This window comes from Hemitrygon akajei, chromosome 4 (genome assembly GCF_048418815.1).
Source record: "Hemitrygon akajei chromosome 4, sHemAka1.3, whole genome shotgun sequence".
Classification (NCBI taxonomy): domain Eukaryota; kingdom Metazoa; phylum Chordata; class Chondrichthyes; order Myliobatiformes; family Dasyatidae; genus Hemitrygon; species Hemitrygon akajei.
The window spans coordinates 167634090-167656551 of NC_133127.1; the positions used below are offsets into that span (position 1 = coordinate 167634090).

The following is a 22462-nucleotide window of genomic DNA, read 5'->3' on the forward strand; positions in this document are numbered from 1 at the left end:
GGGAGGAAGTTTGTCTTTCATCAGGGCAACAACCTAAAGCACACAGCCAGAACCATGGTGTGGCTTCTAATGAAGAAAATTGATTTCCTTGAGATGCCCGGTCAGATTCCTGACCTTAACCCGATCAAACATTTCGAGCAAGACATCAATATTGCTGTCTACTGCCGCTCCCCAACTAACCTGGTACAGTTTGAGCAATTTTGCAAGAGGAATAGGCAAATCTTGCTCCATGATATTGTGCAAAGCTAATAGAGACTTATCCAAAAAAGACTACTGGCAGTAATGGCTGAGAGAGGTGGTTCAATTAAGTACTGAGCAAAGGGGGTGAATACTTTTGATCTGCTGGCATTTCAGTTTTTGAATTTTTAGTTTCCTATACTTTAAAATTGCCTTTTTTTAAGTCCTCTACTGTGAAAAAAGGAGCATGTGATCACAAGTAAAAATTCTTAGTTCAATTGACTAAAATCCCTGGTTGTAATACTCAATTATGTGAAGAAAGGAATGGGGGCTGAATACTTTTACATGGCACTGTAATCTTTAACTTTGGGACGGCATTAATAGGGAGTTCTGTATGACAAATTCTCTGGCAAATGCAAAACTTCTACGGAGCACCAACAAAATATACAGAAACAGTTTATATTTTATGTTGCAATGAATTTCCATGGCTTATAAGAATATACCTGAATACTATATAAGCTGAGTTGTGTTGCAAGGCTTGAGAAGGAACATGGGAATTGTGTGTCAAGCATTATGAACCCTTCAGATCTCAAAAGATTTTATATAGAATGCTGGAATTCAAAAAGTGGTGCCACTGTGTGGGAAGCTGCAAGTCTGTTGTGTAAATGTTATAGTACCAGATGACTCATCATAGTTGAGTGATGAAAACGAAGGGGTGATCTTCTTAAGTGCTGATCATTAAGAAGTTGAGTGCATAGACAGAGAGAAACCATTTTTATGGGAGAGTTGAAAACAAGGGAGGGTAAGTTACTATACATGAATGAATTAATTAGCAAAATTAGGGAGAATTACTTGACAGAATGCAGTGGAAAACTTGAACTCTATTCTGTAAACATCTGGTTCTGCTTTGTGGGGTTGAGAAGAAGCAAATAAAAATTCAAAACCGCAACTTATCATGTGAAAATATGAATGGAAATATATGAAGGGAAATGAAACTAAGTTAGATAAATAGGGATGGGACCCTACAAGCAGGGACAATGAATGGCTGTATTACCGCAATTGTGGAATCAAAACAATGGCACTGAAGATAATTTCATCTGCATTAGAAAATTCATCTTTAATTCCATGAGATTTAGTTAGCTCCAACATCTCTGTACCATTCAGTACCAGTAAATTATGCTGAATCAGAAATTTAACAGAAGCTTACAGAAATTAAAAAATTAATTTCTATCACTAAAGGATCTGATGTAAAAAAAATTAACTCACCATTTTAATAGCTCCACCTTTCCCACGGTTTTTTGTTAATGTTAGTACACGTACCCTATCAGATCCGTACTTCTTAGAATACCTTAGACCGACCTACAACGGATTTAATCAGAAGATGTCATGAGGTAACCAATCTGGCAAATTTCCAGACTAAATTTTAACAAGATTTCTTTGCAAGTTTGGCACCAAATTCAATGTCACCATTATGTGCATTAAATTACACTGTACTTCTTCTTACAATAACCGTAATTTGATTGATGAGTATCCTAAAAGTGAAGTACTAGTCATCGGTGCTGACTTTACAAAGGGTCAGTTACTGGTTTTCTCCATTAATGGAAGAAGCTGCAGAACCATTATCAGAGTTCCAGAATGTAATTATGATTTTGCTCTTTATCTTAGTTTTACACTCTGAAGTAGAAGAGAGTTATACTTTGGCTCTATTAAAGACTGTTTTTAGCTCAATGGATAATGCACATGAATAACCGTTATACTCAGCAAACTTTTCAAGAGTATTAATCATGAACGTTAACCAAAACAAATGGTTCCTTTAAAAACATGAACTGTATGAGTTTTTTTTAAAAACATTGTTTTTTTATAGGTTATAAAATGAGAGATATGTACATATGCTTTTCCATTCATTTTTTTTCAGACAGTGTGATTTTACATTGCAAAAACTGAAATAAAAACAGAAAATGCTATCGATACTCAGTGGATCAGTAGAACGTAATGAGAAAAGTAGATGATATTTCAACGTGAGCCACTCTAAACCTCTCACCCCCTGACTGGAGCATATGCCCTTTAGTCTTCTATGCCTCTACAATGAGCAAAAGGATCCTACTCTCTAGACTATGTCTCCAATAATTTTGTACACCTGTATAGGGTAACTCCTCGGCTCTTCTGCTCCAAGGAAAACAACCAGACTTTCCTATCTTTTCTCATAGCTGAAGCACTCCATCCCAAGCAACATCCTGATGCATTGCTACCAGTGCAAACATGATCGTCTTATGATGTGATGATAGAATTACAAGAAAAGCTCCAGCTGACCCAATGTTTTATAAAGTTTTACCATAATCTCCATGCTGTTACATTCTAGAGTCACAGAGATACAGCGATTGAAACAGGCCCTTCGGTCATTCACATCTACACCGACAATCAACCACACTAATCTGATGTTAATCCCATTTTTTGTTGTTTTATTCTCTCCACATTCTCATCAACTTCTCTCTACCAGATTCCACTGTTCACCTACAAACTACAGACAACTTACACAGGCCAATTAACCTACCAACCTCACATCCAGAGCACAGGAAGGAAACATAGAGTCTAGTGACATGGTGCCATGACAACAACCTTTTCCTCAATGTCAGCAAAATTAAAGAGCTGGTCAGTGACTTCGGTGTGGGGAGGACTGTGGTGTGGTTTGAGGTGCACATGTTCCTCTTTAAATCAATGGTGCTGAAGTTGAGAGGGTTGAGGGCTTCAAGTTCCTTGGAGTGAACATCATTAATATCCTGTACTGGTCCAACCATGTTGACACCATGGCCAAAACAGCTCACCAGTTCCTACTCTTTAATCAGGAGGCTAAAGAGATTCAGGATATTCCCATTAAACCTAACCAAACATTCTATCTAGATGCATTATAGGACTAGGCATGGCACCTGCTCTGCACGTGACTGCACAGAATGGTGGCTACAGTTCAGTTCATCATAAAAACCAGCCTCTCCTCCAGACTCTGTTCATACTTCTAGCTGCCTCAGTAAAGCAGACAGCATAATCAAAGACCCCACCCAGCCACTCTCATCAGACAGAAGATCCAAAAGCCTGAAAGCATGTATCACCAGCTCAAAGACAGCTTCTATCCTACTGTTGTAAGACCATTGAACATTCCTTGTGCAGAAAGATGGACTGTTCGCCTCACAATCTACTGTACCTTGTTATGAAATTGGATCTTTCTAGGACATGCAGCAGAAGTGCTACACCTACTCATTCACCTCTATCCAGGACCCTCACCTTCCAGATGAGGCAACACTACACTTGCAAACCTGTTGGGGTTGTCTACTATACCCAGTGATACCGATGCGGCCTCTTCTACATTGGTGAGAGCCAACTTACAATGGGGGATCTGGTCCATTTGCAAAAAGCAGAATTTCCTGGTGGCCAACCAGTTTGTTTTCAAGATTCAAAAACTTTACTGTCATTCCAACCATACATCAGCTCTGCAGGGCAGAATGAGACAGCATTTCCCAGGGGCAAGTGCAGTCACAACATAAGAAATGCAACAAATAGTAAACACAACAATAAATAGTAAAACACAACAGCCACGTCGGTTAAAATCAAGTTATAAGTGTCCAGTGCAAGTTAAAAGTGTCCAAAGCAGAGTCAGGTAGAGCAGCTATTTAGCAGACTGACTGCTTGTGGGAGGAAGCTGTTTAGTAACCTTGTTTTTGTTTTGATGCTCTTGTAACGCTTGCCTGATGGCAGAAGGACAAACAGTGTATGGAGAGGGTGTGAGGGGTCTTTAATGATGTACTGTGTCTTCTGGAGGCATCGACTCTTAAAGAGGTCTTGGACAGAAGGTAGGGAGACCCCAATAACCTTCTCCGCTCCCCTAACCACCCTCTGCAAGGCTTTTTTGTCAGCAGCACTGCAGCTGGAGTACCAGGTTGTGATGCAAAAGGTCAGCACACTCTCAACCACGCCTCCTATCCCCATTCCTATTCCAATATGTCGGTCCACAGCCTCCTCTTCTGCCACGATGAGGTGACCCTTGGGTTGGAGCAGCAATACCTCATAGTCCATCTAGGTAGCCCCAAACCTGATGGCACGAAGATTGATTTCTCCCCCACCCCCCCTTCCCTTCCCTCTTCTTCAATTCTCCACTCTGGCCTCTCACCTCTTCTCCTCACATGCCTATCACCTTCCCCGGAGCCTGTTTCTTCCCTTTGTCCTATGGTCCACTCTCTTCTCCTATTAGATTCCTCATTCTCCAGCCCTTTGGCTTTTCCACCTATAATCTCACAGCTTCTCACTTCATCCCCCCCTCCCCACCCACCTGGCATCACCTATCATCTTCTAGTTTGTCCTCCTTCTCCTCCACCCACCTTCTTATTCTGACATTGTTCCCATTCCATTCCAGTCCTGATAAAGGGTCAAGCCAGAAACATCAACTGTTTACTCATTTCCACAGATGCTGCTTGACTTGCTGAGTTCTCCAGCATTTTGTGAATTGCTCCAGATTTCCAGGATCTGCAGAATCTCTTTTCTTTATGATCCGCTGCTCCAAAGTCTCTTAAGGAATGCGTACCCTGAAGTTGTTTACATCTTCTCTTCGATGAGAGTCCAGTGAGACCCTTTGTCACGGCTGCCCCTTTGTGATCTTTGCTACTCTTCAACCATGTGCCCATCCAGCCTCGCTACCACAGCCATGTATCCTTCCTGGGAACTTGTCCTCACTGCCACCTTCCAGCTCCATTTGTAGGCATCCCAGTTTAGACACACCGAAGATCCCTGGTATCTGCATTTGATTGGCTGCTTCTCCCACTGCTTCATGCTCCAAATTCTACATGCCACCCTCTCCGCCATGCAGAGATATCTGTGGGCCGTCTTAGTCTCTGACACGACTCCGGATATCACTCTCCACCACCAGCCATGGACCTCTCCAACATTTTACCCTCCGCTGGATCTATGCCATCAGCCTCCATTTCTTCTTCCTCATGTCCAAGAAGGATCAGAAGATCACCCATCTCCAAACTGCAGCCCCGCCACCTCCAACTTTGGTTTTGATGGATACAGTTGCCGACTCTAACTTCAATGACTCTGGATGGCCCCAGACCACAGATCACACCAACTTCAGTTCCAACGACCCTGGATGCCTTCACATTGCGAATTACGCAGCCTCCAGTTCCAATCTTGGCTGCTTTCACCTCCAGGCTGAGACCATTCTTGCTGCCGCTGTGCCCCTGGGGTCCTCTTCCCCCAACACTACTCTCAAACCAGGTCTCCACGACTCTACCATCATCTCTTGGGTCATCAGAGCCTCCATTTTCCTAACATCCTACCTACCCTGAACTCCCAAATACTCCCCTCTCCTCTGACACTTCTCTGTACTTCATTAAGTGACTAAGTGATTTTTCCTTGGTTAATTTTTTTACTACCGTATTGATTAAGTATTTTCTAATTGGTTGTCTCTTGTCTGCATATCTGAATAGAATTTGGGTATAAAAGTAGCTGTTTTATGCCAAGCACCATCTTTAGTTTCTTTCTTCTTCAGATAGTAGACTCCTGTGCCTCTTTGTTTCAACTTCCCTTTGTCTTATCAACTATTAATAAAGCAATCGTGAAGCAACAAATTCCATGTCTCGATCCTGACTTCTAAGAGAACCTTGGATTTAAACACCTGATTCCAAAGCTTTTCCTGTCATCTGCATACTTACCAATCATGATTTTATATTCACATCCAAACTGTTAATGCATCTAATAAACAGAAAGGGTCCCAGCACCAACTGATTCACCATTGATCACAAACTTACTATCACAATAACAATTCTCCACCATTGTAGGACCAGGCTAACATTGCATCCATTTTATCAACTTGTCTTAGATTCCAAGGATCTAATCTTTTTGCCCAGTTTTCCATATGGGACCTTGTCAAAAATTTTACTGTAATAACTACATCAATGATACTGCCCTCATGAAAAGACTTCATTACCTCTTCAAAACAGTCAACGAAATTGCAGATAGGGTCTCCCCCCCACAACAAATTTAAGCTGCTTTTCCACATGTAGATTAATCCTGTCTCTCAGCACTTTCCCCCTTAATGTTTCCAACCACTGACATTAGACTCACAGATTTGTAATCATTAGATATTTTTTGTTGCTTTTCGTCAAAAAGGTACCATATTTGCCCTCCATCAGTCATCTGTCACCTCATCTGTGAGACCAGTCAAGATTTATAAATCTCTGTCAGAGCCCTAGCAATCTTTTCCCATAACAGCTATTTTATTGAACCAAAACACAAGAATTCTCATAGACTTGTTTTGGATCATTTTTACCTCTGTCGTTTTGTCTTTGCTTCCATCATCTACCACAATCACCTCATAAGAAAATGAAGAGTCTTTCTTCTACAAGGAAAAAAAAACCAAAATGTTAAAATGTAACTCTCTTTAGGTTTTATATCTGAAGGTGCAAATTGTTAGATAATATTTCATGTCACATATTATAAAAAATAAAATATGAACCGAATATTTCTTAGAAATGGAACTTTGTAAAGGTATACTGTAAAGGACATAAGAATGGGGTGAGGTGCTGATAGTTGAGGAGCTAACATTACAGTTATAGACACAGTAGCTTTCTTTGCTACAATCCAATTAACTACCCCAAAATAAAAATGAGAATATATTTAAAAAAAGGTAAAAACCCAATTGAGCTCTTCACATTTTAAGGACACCCAAATAAATCCCGAAATCAATGAGCAATAATAAAGAAAACCTCAATACCAGTCTTTGTTCCAAATATTCTAGCGCCTCATCCATCATCAGAGGTACTGAAATTAAAGAAAAAGCATGAGTAGATGAGTATTTAGATTTAATTTAAATGTGTTAGTTAACAAGATTTCTCTGCATTAAAATTTAGGGAACACTACAATTCAACTCAGAATACACTGGTCATATTGCAAATAAAGAGTACCATCTTGCAGACAGCAAAATATGAACACAAAGGTATTGTGGAAGCATTTCATAGTTAGAATGAACTATATCGCAGCAAGTAAGATGAGGAATAAAAGTTGTAACAAAGGATGTCGGGAAAGAAAATGGTTGTAAACACAATAAAGAAATATTAATTACAGAGATGAAAAAAAGACTTGTAGCATAGTAAATCAAGATTATTGTTCTTTAATTTCTGTTGTCTATTCCAATCTTTCCATTTCAGTATTTGACAAGTGATAAAGGTGTAGAACAGAGGCGTCTACACTTTTTTGAGGGTTTGTAAAGTTTATTTCAGTTACAACTTGAATAAAGCTTGCTACATTAATCAACAATACCATTGCATCAAAATTATTGACATAACTATTGTTGCCAGAATCTCAGATGGTGACAAAGAGGTATACAGGAGTGAGACAGATCAGCTAGTTGTGTGGTGTTGCAACAACAACCTTGCACTCAACATCTGTAAGACCAAGGAATTTGTAATATACTTCAGGAAGGAGAAGTTGGGAGAACATATAACAGTCCTCATCGAAGAGTCAGCAGAGGAAAGGATGAGCAGCTTCAAGTTCATAGGCATCAATATCTCTGAGGGCCTATCTTGGGCCTGAAATATTGAAGTGATCATGAAGAAGACGTACCAGTGGCTATACTTCATTGGAAGTTTGAGAATATCTGGTATGTCACCAAGATCTCTAGCAAATTTCTACAAATGTGCCGAGGAGAGAATTCTGAGTGGTTGCATTACCACCTGGCACGGAGGCTTCAATGCTCAGGATCCAAAAAAGCTTCAGAGGGTTGTAAACACAGCCAGCTCCATCATGGGCATTTCCAAAAGGTGGTGCCTCAAGACGGTGGCATACATCACTGGGGACCCTCACCACCTTCTCATTACAGCCATCAGGGATGAGAGACAGACTCAATGTAGAAACACACTCAATGTTTTAGGAATAACTTCTCCCTTTTTGCTGTCCGACTTCTGAACAGCCCATGAATATAACCTCACTACTTTGCTCTCTTTTTACAGTATTTATTACAGTAATTTTAGTAGTATTAATTTTTACATTTTTAGTAATAATTTTTACATTGTTATGTGTGAACAAACCAGACCCCCCCCCCAGGAACTATGCTGCTAATGAGAGAGCGAGATGAAGAACAGAGGTAGAGGCATCTGCCACAGATAAGAGAGAGAGAGAGACAAATGATTTATGTATTATGGCTTCTTCACTGATGGAAAGGTAAACAATCTTTTGCTACAAGGACACTTCTTTGCTCGTTAACATTCATGCTGAGTCAGCAGGGAGTGGACTAGTTTGATGGACATGGTCATGTTGAGTTGATGGATAGCTGATACCCCATCAGTGGGAATGAAAGATGGATCTGGGGAGACACCCTCAGACACACCAGTGGACACTGAAAGTGTGTTGTGTACCCACAGAAAGGTGGGGGCCTGGAGGATTGGTTCAGGAGAATCGGTCTGGAACACAGTGTATGAAGGCAGACCGGTGGGGACTTGTGTGTGTGTGTCCACCCTTGCCTGGGTGACGAGTCCATCACTGAAGAACGGTCTAGCCTGGAACGGAAGGGTCATAATCGATGACCCCAACGGTACAATGGAACAAGAAGACAACGGAATGTTTGCCTGCTGCAGCTGCTCACCTCTCATTCACTCTCTCTCTCTAACATTGCAACTACCTCAGCATGAACTGAACTGAACTCTATATTCTTCTATGACAATACATTTACCCTAGACTTGTTAGGGCTTGTTTTATTTTTACTGTTGATTATTATTCCTACACTTCTGTTTTTATTATTGCTAACCTGTTTTATATGTATATTGGCATTTCTGATACTGTATTGTTTAGTTTACTAATAAACACCTTTAGTTACAGTATCACCAGACTTCAACGTATCAGTCCTTTCCTGCTGGTCTGTTAACCCAGTTATGGGGTACGTAACAAATTGGGGGCTCGTCTGGGATTTAATTACCAAATTGGGGGGCCAGTGAATCAGGGTAGAATTCCCTTATCTGTTCTGGTTGTGTGAGAAACCAGAAATGCAGGCAGCAGAAATGGATGTTGGCGAGTTTCTGTTAAGTCCGGACCCTGTGGGTTTAAAGAAGGCTAAAAAGTCTGAGTTGCGGGAAATAGTGGAGACCATGGAACTCAAGGAGGTTAAGAAAGGGATGACGAAGTCAGAGATACAACGTAAGATAGCTGAACATTATGTCATGATGCAGATATTCAAGCCGGAGGTGTTAGAACACTTTCCTGTAGGGAAAGTGGAGGTCCAGTTACGTCTAGAAGAGATGCGGCTGGAGAGAATTAAGTTGGAGGCGGAGGAGGCAGAAAAACAGTGACAGTTCGAGGGAGAAATGGCAATGTGTGGATAGTGGGGCAGACCGTGGGGAAAGGTTTAATGTTAGTCAGGAGATTAGGTTGGTACCTCCGTTTGAGGAGATGGACATTGATCGGTACTTCTTGCATCTTGAAAAAGTGGCCGCGAACCAGAAGTGGCCTAGAGATAAGTGGGTGGTGTTGTTACAAAGTGTACTTAAAGGGAAGGCTCAACGAGCATATGTGGCGTTGTCTGCGCAGGTTGCAGAGGATTATGAGGAAGTAAAACAGGCTATCCTTCGGGCCTATGAGCTGGTACCCGAAGCGTATAGACAAAAGTTCAGGGACTTAAGGAAGCAGTGGAATCAGATGTTCACAGAGTTTGCATATGAGCATATTGCACTGTACTGCTGCAACACGAACTTCACAATATCAGTGATAATAAACTTGATTCTGCTATGCAGTGATGCTTTTGATAAATGTAGAGCTTGCATTTCTATACTCTCAAGAGGTCCTCCATCACTTTACAACCGAAGGTAATTGCTGTTGTAATAACGTAGGTCATATAGCACTCACAGCAATCTCCCACAAACATAAATATTGGCCAAGCAACCAGAATATCCCATTTTGTCCTCAGCAAAAATGGTACCAGAGAAGGATACAGCACAAAACAGTTTATTTGCCTGTTCATGCTGGCTACATTTTTTCACACTAATACTCCCGAACCAATTTTATTCTCTCTACATTCACATTAATACCCCTCAGAATCTGTGACTCACAAACTCATTAGGGGCAATTTACAGTGACCATAATACTGTACAGTAGCCATCCTACAGTCTATGGGAAGTGAGAAAAAAACTACAGCACTGGGAGAAACTCACATGGTCACAAGGCAAACAGTGGTTAGGACTGAACCAAGATCACTGATGCTGTGAGGTAACAGTTCTACTAACTGCACCACTGTGCTTTTCCAATTGTGTCACAGAACTTCTGCTTAACATAGTTGCGGGGGGGACATCACATGATGACATAGGATCGAGACGCGGGAACCCAGCTCTCCCGTAAAAAATCAGTAAATTAATGTTTAAGTGAAGAAAAATTAGTCAATACTTTCTAAAAGTTACTTATAAACTACTCCGGACTGTTTCAAGTTATGCCTCACAAACAGAAGATGAAGAAAACTACTACTGTGAAGACAACGCAAGTTGGAACAGAATCAAGGCCCGCTTCTGCCAAAGAACCGCCGGCTCAGGTACATCAAATACAGAACAGGAAACTGCGGCAACATCGACCATTTCTAAAGAAAAAGACCAACGAGAACTGCGCAAACGTGAAGGAAGGACCATGCGCAAACGAGAGCAACCTGAACTACAAATCCCAGTTACAATTGAAACCGAAAGTGAAAGTGAATCTGAGGTAGATTCAGATTCTCTGGAAGAATCAGACGAAGATGGAGGTAAAAGTTTTTCTGGAAATATAGAAAAGACTTTGATGCAAATAATGCGTAAATTAGAAAAATCAAACGCATTAAAAGTAATCAAAAAATGATAAATATGGAGATTATGTTTGATAAAATGACAAAAAGACAGGAAAAAATGGAAAAGAGAATTATAGATTTGGAAGCTACAATGGAAGACATGGTTGAAAGAATGAATAAAATGGAAGATGATATTACTGCCTAGACATCAGAAAGAAAACAATTGTTGGAAAAAATGGATAAGCTTGAAAATTTTAGTAGAAGAAACAATATTAAAATTGTTGGACTTAAAGAAGATATAGAAGGAGAAGATCCAATAAATTTTTTTCAAAAATGGATCCCTGAAAACTTGGAAATGGAAGGAGAAACTCTAATTGAAATTGAAAGGGCTCATAGAGCCTTAAGGTCAAGACCTCAAGCTGATCAAAATCCACGATCAATTTTGATAAAATGCTTAAGATACCAAGATAAAGAAAAGATCCTGAAGGTGGCTGCCCAATGTGCCAAAAAGAGAAAAGGGCCAATGATGATAGAAGGGAAAGCAGTTCTTTTCTATCCTGATATAAGTTATAACCTTTTGAAGAGAAAGAAGGAATTTAACCCAGCGAAAAAAGCTTTATGGGAAAAGGGTTATAAATTTATAATGCGTCACCCAGCAACACTGATAATTTTTTTGGAGGATGGAAAAAGAAGATTTTTTACCGATTATCGAGAAGCGGAGAAGTTCACACAAAAACTCCCAATTATTCACTAACTACACAGAGATTTCCAAGTGTAATGGATTAAAGATGAAGACAGAGACAGTGAATGGAAGTGATGGACATTTAAGGATGATACAGGGGAGAAAGGCAAAATTTGAGAAATACTAATTAAGAATAGTATTTTTTTCTTCTTTATATATACTTTTTTATGTTGCGGGGGGGCTGGGGAGCTTTGGATCGATTACTACGGGATTCACGTGTGTAATCATGGCAATTGCCATGACCCGTACAACAGAGGGGGGTAATGTGTTCTTTTTTTCCCCACAACATTAGTAGGGGGGTATTTTGTTTTTTTCTTTATAATCTATTTTTCTTCTATCTTTCTGCCTGGATGATCGGTGGGGACACCCATAGCAACATGGAGAATTTTAAAAAGATTCCCCAAGGTACCAGGAAAGTTGAAAGATTAGGTATTATTATAGATTGGAGTAACACAATTAAAAATAATGACTAATTTACTGATTTTTTTAAAGTTTTAATGTTAATGGGCTTAATGGACCGGTGAAAAGAAAAAGAAACTTAACGTACATTAAAAAAATGAAAATAGATATAGCTTTTTTTACAAGAAACACACTTAACAGAGATAGAACATCAGAAATTAAAAAGAGACTGGGTTGGAAATGTTATTGCAGCTTCATTTAATTCAAAGGCGAGAGGAGTTGCAATTTTGGTTAATAAAAATTTACCAATTAAAATACAAAACGTATTAATTGATTTGGCAGGGAGATATGTAATTATACATTGTCAAATTTTTTCAGAACTATGGACTCTTATGAATATTTATGCACCAAATGAAAATGATGTAAAATTTATACAAGAGGTCTTTTTGAATTTGGCTAACGCACATGACAAAATATTAATAGGTGGAGATTTTAACTTTTGTCCAGATCCAGTTTTAGATAGATCAACAAAGGTTGTCACAAAATCAAAAGTAGCAAAATTAACTTTATCATTGATGAAAGATTTAAATTTGATTGATATATGGAGAAGAATTAACCCAAAAGAGATTATTCATTTTATTCAAATAGACATAAAACATATTCAAAGATAGATTTTTTCCTATTATCAACGAATATTCAAGACAGAGTGAAAAATATGGAATATAAAGTGAGAATATTGTCAGATCATTCTCCTTTGATAATGACAATGATAATGATAGATAAAGAGGAATCAATTTATAGATGGAGATTTAATTCAATATTACTAAAACGTCAAGATTTTTGTGATTTTATGAAAAAGCAGATTCAGTTCTTTTTAGATACAAATTCACATTCAGTTGATGATAAATTTATATTATGGGAAGCAATGAAGGCATATTTGAGAGGTCAGATAATAAGTTATCCTTCTAAAATTAAGAAGGAATATATGATAGAAATAGATCAATTGGAAAAAGAGATTACAAAATTAGAAAAAGAATCTCAAAGATATATGACAGAAGAAAAACGAAGACAACTTATTAACAAGAAGTTACAATATAATACACCAGACATATCGAACAGAAAAAGCAATTATGAGAACTAAACAGAGATATTATGAATTAGGTGAAAGATCACATAAGGTCCTTGCATGGCAGTTAAAAACAGACCAGACTTCTAAAACGATAAATGCAATTCGAACAAGAGTAAATAAAATTACTTATAAACCTTTAGAAACTAATGAAACTTCCAAGAATTTTTATTCTGAATTGTATAAATCAGAATCACAAAATGATAATGTCAAGATAGAAAGGTTTTTAATCACAAATAACTCTTCCAAAATTGAATACGGAAGAACAGAAGGGATTAGATATGCCTTTTACATTAAAAGAGGTCGAAGAAGCTCTAGGATCATTTCAAAGTAATTAATCTCCAGGAGAAGATGGTTTTCCGCCTGAATTTTATAAAAAGTTTAAAGATTTATTAATTCCTCCTTTTATGGAGTTAATACATCAAACGGAAAGAATGCATAAACTTCCAGAATCTTTTTCGACAGCTATTTTAATAGTATTGCCAAAAAAAGAGAGATCTTTTAAAGCCAACATCATATAGACCACTGATTATAAAATAATAGCAAAAATCTTATCTAACAGATTATCTAAATACTTACCAAAATTAATACATATGGATCAAACAGGATTTATTAAAAATAGACAATCGGCAGATAATGTAACTCGGTTATTTAGTATAATTCATTTGGCTCAAAAGAGGGAGGAAATGAGTGTGGCAGTTGCTTTAGATGCAGAAAAAGCATTTGATAAATTGGAATGGGATTTTTCATTTAAGGTATTGGAAAAATATGGATTAGGAGAATCTTTTATAAAATGGATTAAAACCTTAAATACTAATCCCAAAGCTAAAGTAGTGACAAATGGTCAAATTTCAACACCATTTCAGTTAACAAGGTCAACTAGGCAAGGTTGTCCATTATCACCTGCTTTATTTGTGTTGGCGATAGAACCATTAGCTGAATTAATTAGAATGGACCCAGATATTAAGGGCTTCAGAGTTAACCAGGAGGAATACAAGATCAACTTATTTGCTGATGATGTTCTGCTTTATTTAACAAACCCATTGCACTCATTGTGTAAATTATCCTCTAGATTAGAAGAATATGGGAAAATATCAGGTTACAAAATAAATTGGGATAAAAGTGAAATTTTACCTCTTACTAAATGACATTATAGTCAATGTCGATTAATAACTCAATCTAGATGGCCGACAAATGGTATAAAATATTTAGGTATAAGAGTTGATAATGATATAAAGAACTTATATAAATTAAATTACTTACCATTATTGAAAAAAATTCAAGAAGATCTTGATAAATGGATGATATTACCAATAACATTAGTAGGTAGAGTAAATACCGTAAAAATGAATATATTCCCTAGACTACAATACTTATTCCAATCACTACCAATACAACTACCCCAGAAGTTTTTTCAAGAGTTAAATATGTGAGGAAGTTTCTTTGGAAAGGTAAGATGTCAAGAATATCGTAGGAAAAATTGACATGGAAATTTGATCTAGGAGGGTTACAACTTCCAAATTTTAAGAATTATTATAAAGCAAATCAATTTAGATTTATTGCATCTTTTTTTGAGAAAGATAGACCGGCATGGATTAGAATAGAACTAGATAAAATAGGAGAAAATACACCAGAAGATTTTATATATAAATGGGAATCTAAATGGATATGGGAAAAGAAAGAATCTCCTATATTAAAACATTTGATTGACTTATGGAATAAGATAAATGTTGATGATGAGACAAAGAAATCTTTATTAGCAGAGATCTTTAATTCAAAATAGACTTATTCCTTTTACAATGGATAATCAACTTTTATATAATTGGTTTCAAAAAGGGATTATATAGGAGATTGTTTTGAAGGAGGTATATTAATGTCATTCGATCAATTAAAGAATAAATATAAAGTATCAAACAACACTCTTCTTTGTTACTTCCAATTAAGGGCTTATTTAAGAGAAAAATTAGGTCATACAATGTTATTGCCGAAATCTAATGAAATAGAAACTTTAATTCAAAAAGGAAAAACTAAAAAATTTATTTCTTGTATGTATAGCTTGATTCAAAAACAGGCAATTAAACAAGGAATCCATAAGTCAAGACAAAAATGGGAAAGTGACTTGAATATTAAAATTGAAGTAACAAATTGGTCAAGACTATGTCTTGATAGTATGACAAATACAATAAATGTTCAGTTAAGATTAGTGCAATATAATTTTTACATCAATTATATATTACTCCACAAAAAATAAATAAATTAAATCCAAATTTATCTGATCAGTGTTTCCGATGTAACCAAGAAATCGGTACTTTTTTACATTCTACTTGGTCTTGTTCTAAAATACAACCTTTTTGGACAAATTTAAGAGTTTTATTGGAACAAATTATTGGAACACAACTTCCACATAATCCAATATTATTTTTATTAGGTGATATTGAAGGGATAAAATCGAAACCCAAATTGAATAAATATCAGAAAGAATTCATAAAAATTGCACTGGCAGTAGTAGCCAAAAAGGCTATTGCAGTTACTTGGAAATCGGATTCATACTTAAGTATAGATCGTTGGAAGAATGAAATTTCCAGCTGTATTCCTCTTGAAAAAATTACTTATAATTTAAGAGATAAATATGAAACATTTTTGAAAATTTGGCGCCCCATTTACAAAAGACAGGATTAAATATATAGGTGCTCCGAAGATAAAATAATTGGTTATTTGGGGAAATAAATAAATATATATACTAAAGTTATTACGAACTCCGTGGAGCATGTGGGGATCTTCCGATATCCAGGCACTCTCTCTCTCTCTTTCTTTTTCTTTTTTTCTATAGGGATGTTAGGGGGAGGGGCTAAGGGGAGGGGGGAAGGGTATATATTTTTTTCTTTCTGTAATCATTTGAAAACTCAATAAAAAAAGTTTTAAAAAAAACATAGTTGCAAAACAGCTCTTCCAACAGCACAGCATCTTCTATGTAACAGTCGAGAGTCACCCTCGATTGTGTGCTCAGTGTGAAGAAGATGCCAGTGCATAACCAGTGAAACGAGGCTAGCACCATTTTATTTTTATATATTCACATTATGGAACTCTAAAATATGAACAATTTATCTTCTTTTGATAGCTGGACATGTATCAGAAGCTACAGAAATCTCTATTTACATTTTTCCCAAACTGTCTCAAGAATTACAGCATTCAAAAAGGAAAACTTACATCTTTGTTCTTCATTATAAGATGGGACAATAACAGATAGTTCCTTAGTGGAAGGATCATGGATACTGGGGAACAATTCCTTCCCAGCAGAACTTTGATTCAGGAAATATTTTTCTTTCTCTCCACGAGCAAGATTTGGCATTTTTATAGCTGTCACATGCACAATAAATACAAGCTGTGGGGGAAGAAAAAGACAAGAGACCATTAAAATTGCAGAACAGATCATGTAAAACACGAGGAAGGACTGCTTTTACTTTACAAACCACATGATTCTCAAACAGTGAAATTCAGCATTTGGTGTACAATCAAAGAGCAATGACATGAGTCACATTAAATAATGATACGAATGGGAAGAGGTCAGGTAGATTTCAAGGCCGTTTTTATGCTATCCATTTAGCTGTATCTTCTGAGATTTCAACTTTCCTCTTCCATTATTTATCGAATTTCCTTTTGAAACCTACTGCATCTGATTTCTAAGCCTTTCCAGTTCATCATACTTATGAATAAATATCTCCTAGGATATTGTTAGTTACCATAAAATTCTGTTTTCAGATCATAAATCTAAGTGGGCTCTTCTAATATACAGAATACAGTTTCTGTCCAGTGAGTGTAAAGAAAGTTCAAAGTAAATGCTATTACCAAAGTACATACATGTCACTATATACAACCCTGAGATTTATTTTTTGGTAGGCATGCTTAACAAATCCAGAGAATAGTAAGTATAACAGAATCAATGAAAGACCACCCAACTAGGATGTTTAACCAGAGTGCATTATGAATGGCAGCGATGCTTCACTACCAATGCTTTCTATGCCTGCTTTGAAAAGACAATAGAACTACAACTGTGAGGATTCCTGCAGCACCTGGTGACCCTGTGAATTCTGTCTCAGAGGCTGATGTCAGGCCGTCTTTCAGGATGTGCCAACCATCTGGTAGGTGTTTTGAAAGACGTTTTCAATCTCTCACTGCTACGGTCAAAAGTTCCCACCTGCTTCAAAAGGGCAACAATTATACCTGTACCCAAGAAGTGTAGTGTGATTGGCCTTAACGACTATCATCTAGTAGCACTCACATCTACAGCGATGAAATCTGTTGAGATTGGTAATGGCTAGAATCAACACCTGCCTCAGCAAGGACCTGGACCCACTGCAATATGCTGATCACCACAATAGGTCTACAGCAAACACAATCTCAGTGACTCTTCCTGTGGCCTTAGATCACCTGCACAATAAAAACATCTATGTCAGGATACTATTCATTGACTACAGCTCAGCCTTTAACACCATTCCTACAGTCTTGATTGAAAAGCTACAAGACCTGGGCTTATGTATCTCCCTCTGCAATTAGTTCGACTTCCTAACCAGAAGACCACAATCTCTGCAGATTGGTAATAACATCTCCTCCTCACTGATGATCAACACTGGCATGTGTGCTTAGCTCACTGATCTACTCTCTCTATACCCATGCCATCTATAAGTTTGCTGATGATACAACTATTGTTGGCAGGATCTCAAATGGAGACGAGAGAGCACACAGGAGATATACCAACTAGTTGAGTAGCGTCACAATAACCTTGCACTCAATGTCAAGGACCAGAGATGATTGTGGACTTCAGAAAGGGTAGGATAAAGGAACACGAATGATCCTCAGACAATGAGTGGCAAGAGGTAGGGCCAATCAGGGATCAAAAGGGCAAGATCTACCCTGGAGGTAGAGGGCTTGACCAAGATACTAAACAAATACTCTGTCTCACCCTTTAAGGAAGGTGATATTGGTGAAGTCACACAACAAAGGAGCATGTAGCTGAGAAACTGAATGGGCTAGAAGCTGATAACCAGGAGATGTCAAAAAATCTAGCTGTACTAAATACAGATAATTACCTAGTTTTAGATTACTAATGGAAATGAAGGTGGGAATTGTGGAGATATTGATCATAGTGGTATATCAGTCTGGAGGATGGCTTGCTTACACCCTGGTGTTGTGGGTTCTTAAGTGTTGATGAGGCCATTGTGGGAACCAGAGACCATTCCACAGATGGGGCAAGAGGGGCTAGACAGAGCATGCAGGAAGCTTGTGAACTGGTATCACCCCAGAGGCATGACCTCCAGCTCTCAAATATTATTTCTGCTCTTTGAGCAATTATGGATCATGATTTCTCTATAACATAGGATCCACATGGCTCATCAAATCTTTGCTAGTTCACTGAGCTATCCCAATTCCTGATCTTGAATTTATGAAATCTAGTAGCACAGTTCATTTGAGGAATTATGGTCACTGAAGGCTACACTAACGTGGGATAAGAGTACTTGTTCGCAAGCCTAGTGAAGTTGGGACAAAAAATTAGCAGCTTTATTGATGTAGTATGTGAGAACATAGCAGCTCAGCTAAGAGGCTGCCAACAACGGTTTAGCTGGATATAAAACTTCTAACTGGAACATAATGGTTTCAAACGTAGTGCCTAACTTGCAGAAAAATAGGATGGTAGAGGAGACGATGGCGTGTACGAAATCTGTTAAATTGATGCGAAATCCAGCACATTTTCTCATCTTCCGTTCAGATTTAACCGTACCAGAGGAAAGCCACTATCTTAGTTCTTTCACTGTTTGAAACAAGTCACCGAGGAGTTTCAATTTGCTTTAAGCGGTGTACTTTCCATACATTTTTTTTCAACTGCAAAGACTAGAGCAATTATGCAGAAACACGGCTCTGGATGGAGTGGATGGACCAGGTGTCGGATAGATTATATAGGGAAAGGCCTACTGAGCCTGATTGACGGAGCGATGCAAGGGAGGTGGTCATCCAGAACATGATGACTAATCTCTCAGCAAACTAACTCGGTGGAAGAGAGTTTGCAAAAGTTGACTGGCCATCGTTATGAACGGCCAGGACCAGACTCACCAGGGCCAGAGCTGCAAGAGCGAGAGCCAGTAGGATCTGCAGCACCTCGACCAGCTCCATGCTCCGTCGACCGGCTGCAGCCACTGGACCCAGGACACCTCTCGTACTCGCCGGCCCCGCGGAGCATTCGGCAGCGGCGCCGTGGCAACCGCGCCAGCCTATGAGAGTGAAACACCGAAGCGGAAAAGGTCCTGAGCCCGGAGCTCCGGGTGACAGGAGCGCCCGGGCGGAGACAGCCTTGGCGCACAGCGCTATCGCCCCCTGCCGCACGGGAGCTTCCACGCATGCCCGTCGGAAACCAGGTATCGACCCATGCGAACGCCGAATGTGCTGCTGCCCCAATGCACGAATACCCCTCACTTGCAGCTCATACCTGTGCATTTGAATCCGCGCAGCACTTTGTTCTTCCTCTTTCCCCAACCAGGCTCCGCAGTAGACGGGAACAAATCTCTGCATCCAGCCCGAAAAGCCCCTCAACGTGGTTGTAAATTTCGATATTTCTTTATTCTTTTAATTCATGAGGTTACAGCACAAATTTGCTCAGTCTCTGAGCGTTCTACAAATCCTGCAGTCTGACGAATCTTTGCTGCATTCCCTCTGTAACAAGTACATGCTTTCTTACTTAAAAAATGTACACAGTATCCACAGAGATCCGAAACAATTGCAAAAAGACCTCCTTCCTCCTGTACTCAACAGTGTAGCCAATTAGCAGTCGCATCCTATTTTAAAAATCTATTTATCTGCGGTATGTGGGTTTTGCAGGCTGAGCCAGGATTTACTTGCCCAACCCTAGTTACCCTTCCAAAGATTGTGGGTGAGCTGACTTTTGCTGTAAACCTTCAGATGTGGCTATGCTCACAATGCTGTTAGAGAGAAAATAATGGAATTTTCACCAATGACATGTGGCTTGGAGGACAACTGTTAAACTGTGGTGATCCCATGTGTTTGATGCCCTTTTCTTTCTAATTGTTGGAGGAAATGGGTTTCTAAGGTGTTGGGTAGGAGAATGCCATATTCCTGCAGTTTTCTGGGATAGTCAGCTTGGACCCAGCATAGCTTCAGACATTTAACTCATCTGGAGGGAAAGGAATGATGCTAAGTCAAGTTCCATGTTAATATTTTTGAGTAATCTTAATTGTAGTTAATTGTTTACTTAAACGTGTTTAAACAATTTCAAGAGTTTTACCTGTTTTAATTGTTTTACCAGCAAATCTGACAGGTAGTTTGAAACTCAAAGCATTTAAGAGGCTTTGTAGTCAATAAAATTGTGATGATCAATTGTAAATCCATTTCTGGGGACAGGTGTTCCTACTTCTGGTGGGAGGGGCCTGCACGGTGCAGGTAATTGTCGTTCAGAAGTGCGGCCTGACAGAACCATTCCATGGGCCAGATGTAAACTGTGGGTCATATGTTGCTTATTGTGGGGGAGAGCTGATACTTGAAACACACAGCCAAGAGAGTGTTTTACTGTCAGTGTCACCTTGTGAAGAAAATGCTATATTTAACTCCCTTTGGTCAAGGTACTGTACCAGGTTCAGGTTGTGGGCCAAAGGGGTCCGTCCATCCTGACAGCTTGTGCCTGGATGTCCATGCCCACATTGTCCACTGGTACTCTAGAGCACCACTGCAAAAAAAAAAGTGAAGTTTTGATTTTAATGAAAATAAAACTGTCATGCCACGCTGATGACACGGCCATAGTGGGGTGTGTCAGGAATGGACAGGAAGAGGAGTATAGGAAACTGATACAGGACTTTGTGATATGGTGCAACTCAAACTACCTGCGTCTCAATATCACCAAGACCAAGGAGATGGTGGTGGACTTTAGGAGATCTAGGCCTCATATGGAGCCAGTGATCATTAATGGAGAATGTGTGGAGCAGGTTAAGACCTACAAGTATCTGGGAGTACAGTTAGACGAGAAGCTAGACTGGACTGCCAACACAGATGCCTTGTGCAGGAAGGCACAGAGGCGACTGTACTTCCTTAGAAGGTTGGCGTCATTCAATGTCTGTAGTGAGATGCTGAAGATGTTCTATAGGTCAGTTGTGGAGAGCGCCCTCTTCTTTGTAGTGGCGTGTTGGGGAGGAAGCATTAAGAAGAGGGACGCCTCACATCTTAATAAGCTGGTAAGGAAGGCGGGCTCTGTCGTGGGCAAAGTACTGGAGAGTTTAACATCGGTAGCTGAGCGAAGGGCGCTGAGTAGGCTATGGTCAATTATGGAAAACTCTGACAGGACTTAAGAACTTTTTAAAAGCTATTATTAATGCTTTTTGAGATAGTGATTTAGATGCATATCATATTTTTTACTGAGTTAAGTATTGTATGTAATTAGTTTTGCTACAACAAGTGTATGGGACATTGGAAAAAAGTTGAATTTCCCCATGGGGATGAATAAAGTATCTATCTATCTATCTATCTATCTATGCCAAATACCCATATGGATAGACAAAATACAGGTTTAGGTACACCATAAAACTCCTCTACACTGTCAAGTCAAACATTCCCAGGCCAAATACAGCGAGTTGATTCTAAAAGCTGTTACACCCACCTCTTGAGAAATGGAAATACGTGATATGTTGCAAAGCCCAATCCATTATTTCATCGATGCTAGGTATCCTGACATCTGCAAAGTTCCCATTGCGTTCGGCCAGTCGTGTTGAACTGTATTTTACCAGCTGCCAGGGAAAAATTAAGGACAACAGAAAGCTGCTCCTTTTGAAGAGAGCAGCATCAAAGTGAATTAAAGAGGAATGGGACAAATCCACAGCTGCGGTTGGATTCTGAGGGTTACAGATTTATTTTCTTGGAATTTGAATAGCAGTGTGGGAGAGTTTGTACTGGAGCAGTTGTAAGAGTCACTGTCCTGTCCTAACCACCAGATTTACAAACATTTTGGAGTTTAGAGACGTATTCATTTCTTTGTATTGTTTTATCTGGCATCTCTGACAGAGTTTTTAAAATGTTACATAATAAAGGAAACCAGGTCCCTCTATCTTCAAAAGGTATGAAAGTGTACCAGAGGCATTACTTGGGTGCCCTGGTCAATGTTTCCCTCTCAAATATCAAGGCAGAATTGTGATGATAACGTATGTTCACTTAAAAGTAGATGGAAAAATGTTTACAAATGAAGTTG

At 38.8% G+C, this 22462-nt stretch overlaps 1 protein-coding gene across 1 annotated transcript in view; it reads right to left on the bottom strand.

The window, feature by feature from the left end:
• The window catches only part of alg5 (ALG5 dolichyl-phosphate beta-glucosyltransferase), a 47843-nt gene extending 28288 nt beyond the window's left edge, over positions 1-19555 (bottom strand). Inside the window, exons 1-5 of the mRNA XM_073043900.1 lie at positions 19330-19555; positions 16432-16606; positions 6938-6984; positions 6494-6562; positions 1444-1536 (exon numbers count right to left, since the gene is read on the bottom strand). Coding sequence (XP_072900001.1) covers positions 1444-1536; positions 6494-6562; positions 6938-6984; positions 16432-16606; positions 19330-19389 — 444 coding nt within the window. The 5' untranslated portion in view covers positions 19390-19555. The remainder of the gene's footprint in view (positions 1-1443; positions 1537-6493; positions 6563-6937; positions 6985-16431; positions 16607-19329) is intronic.
• Positions 19556-22462: the final 2907 nt, after the last annotated feature.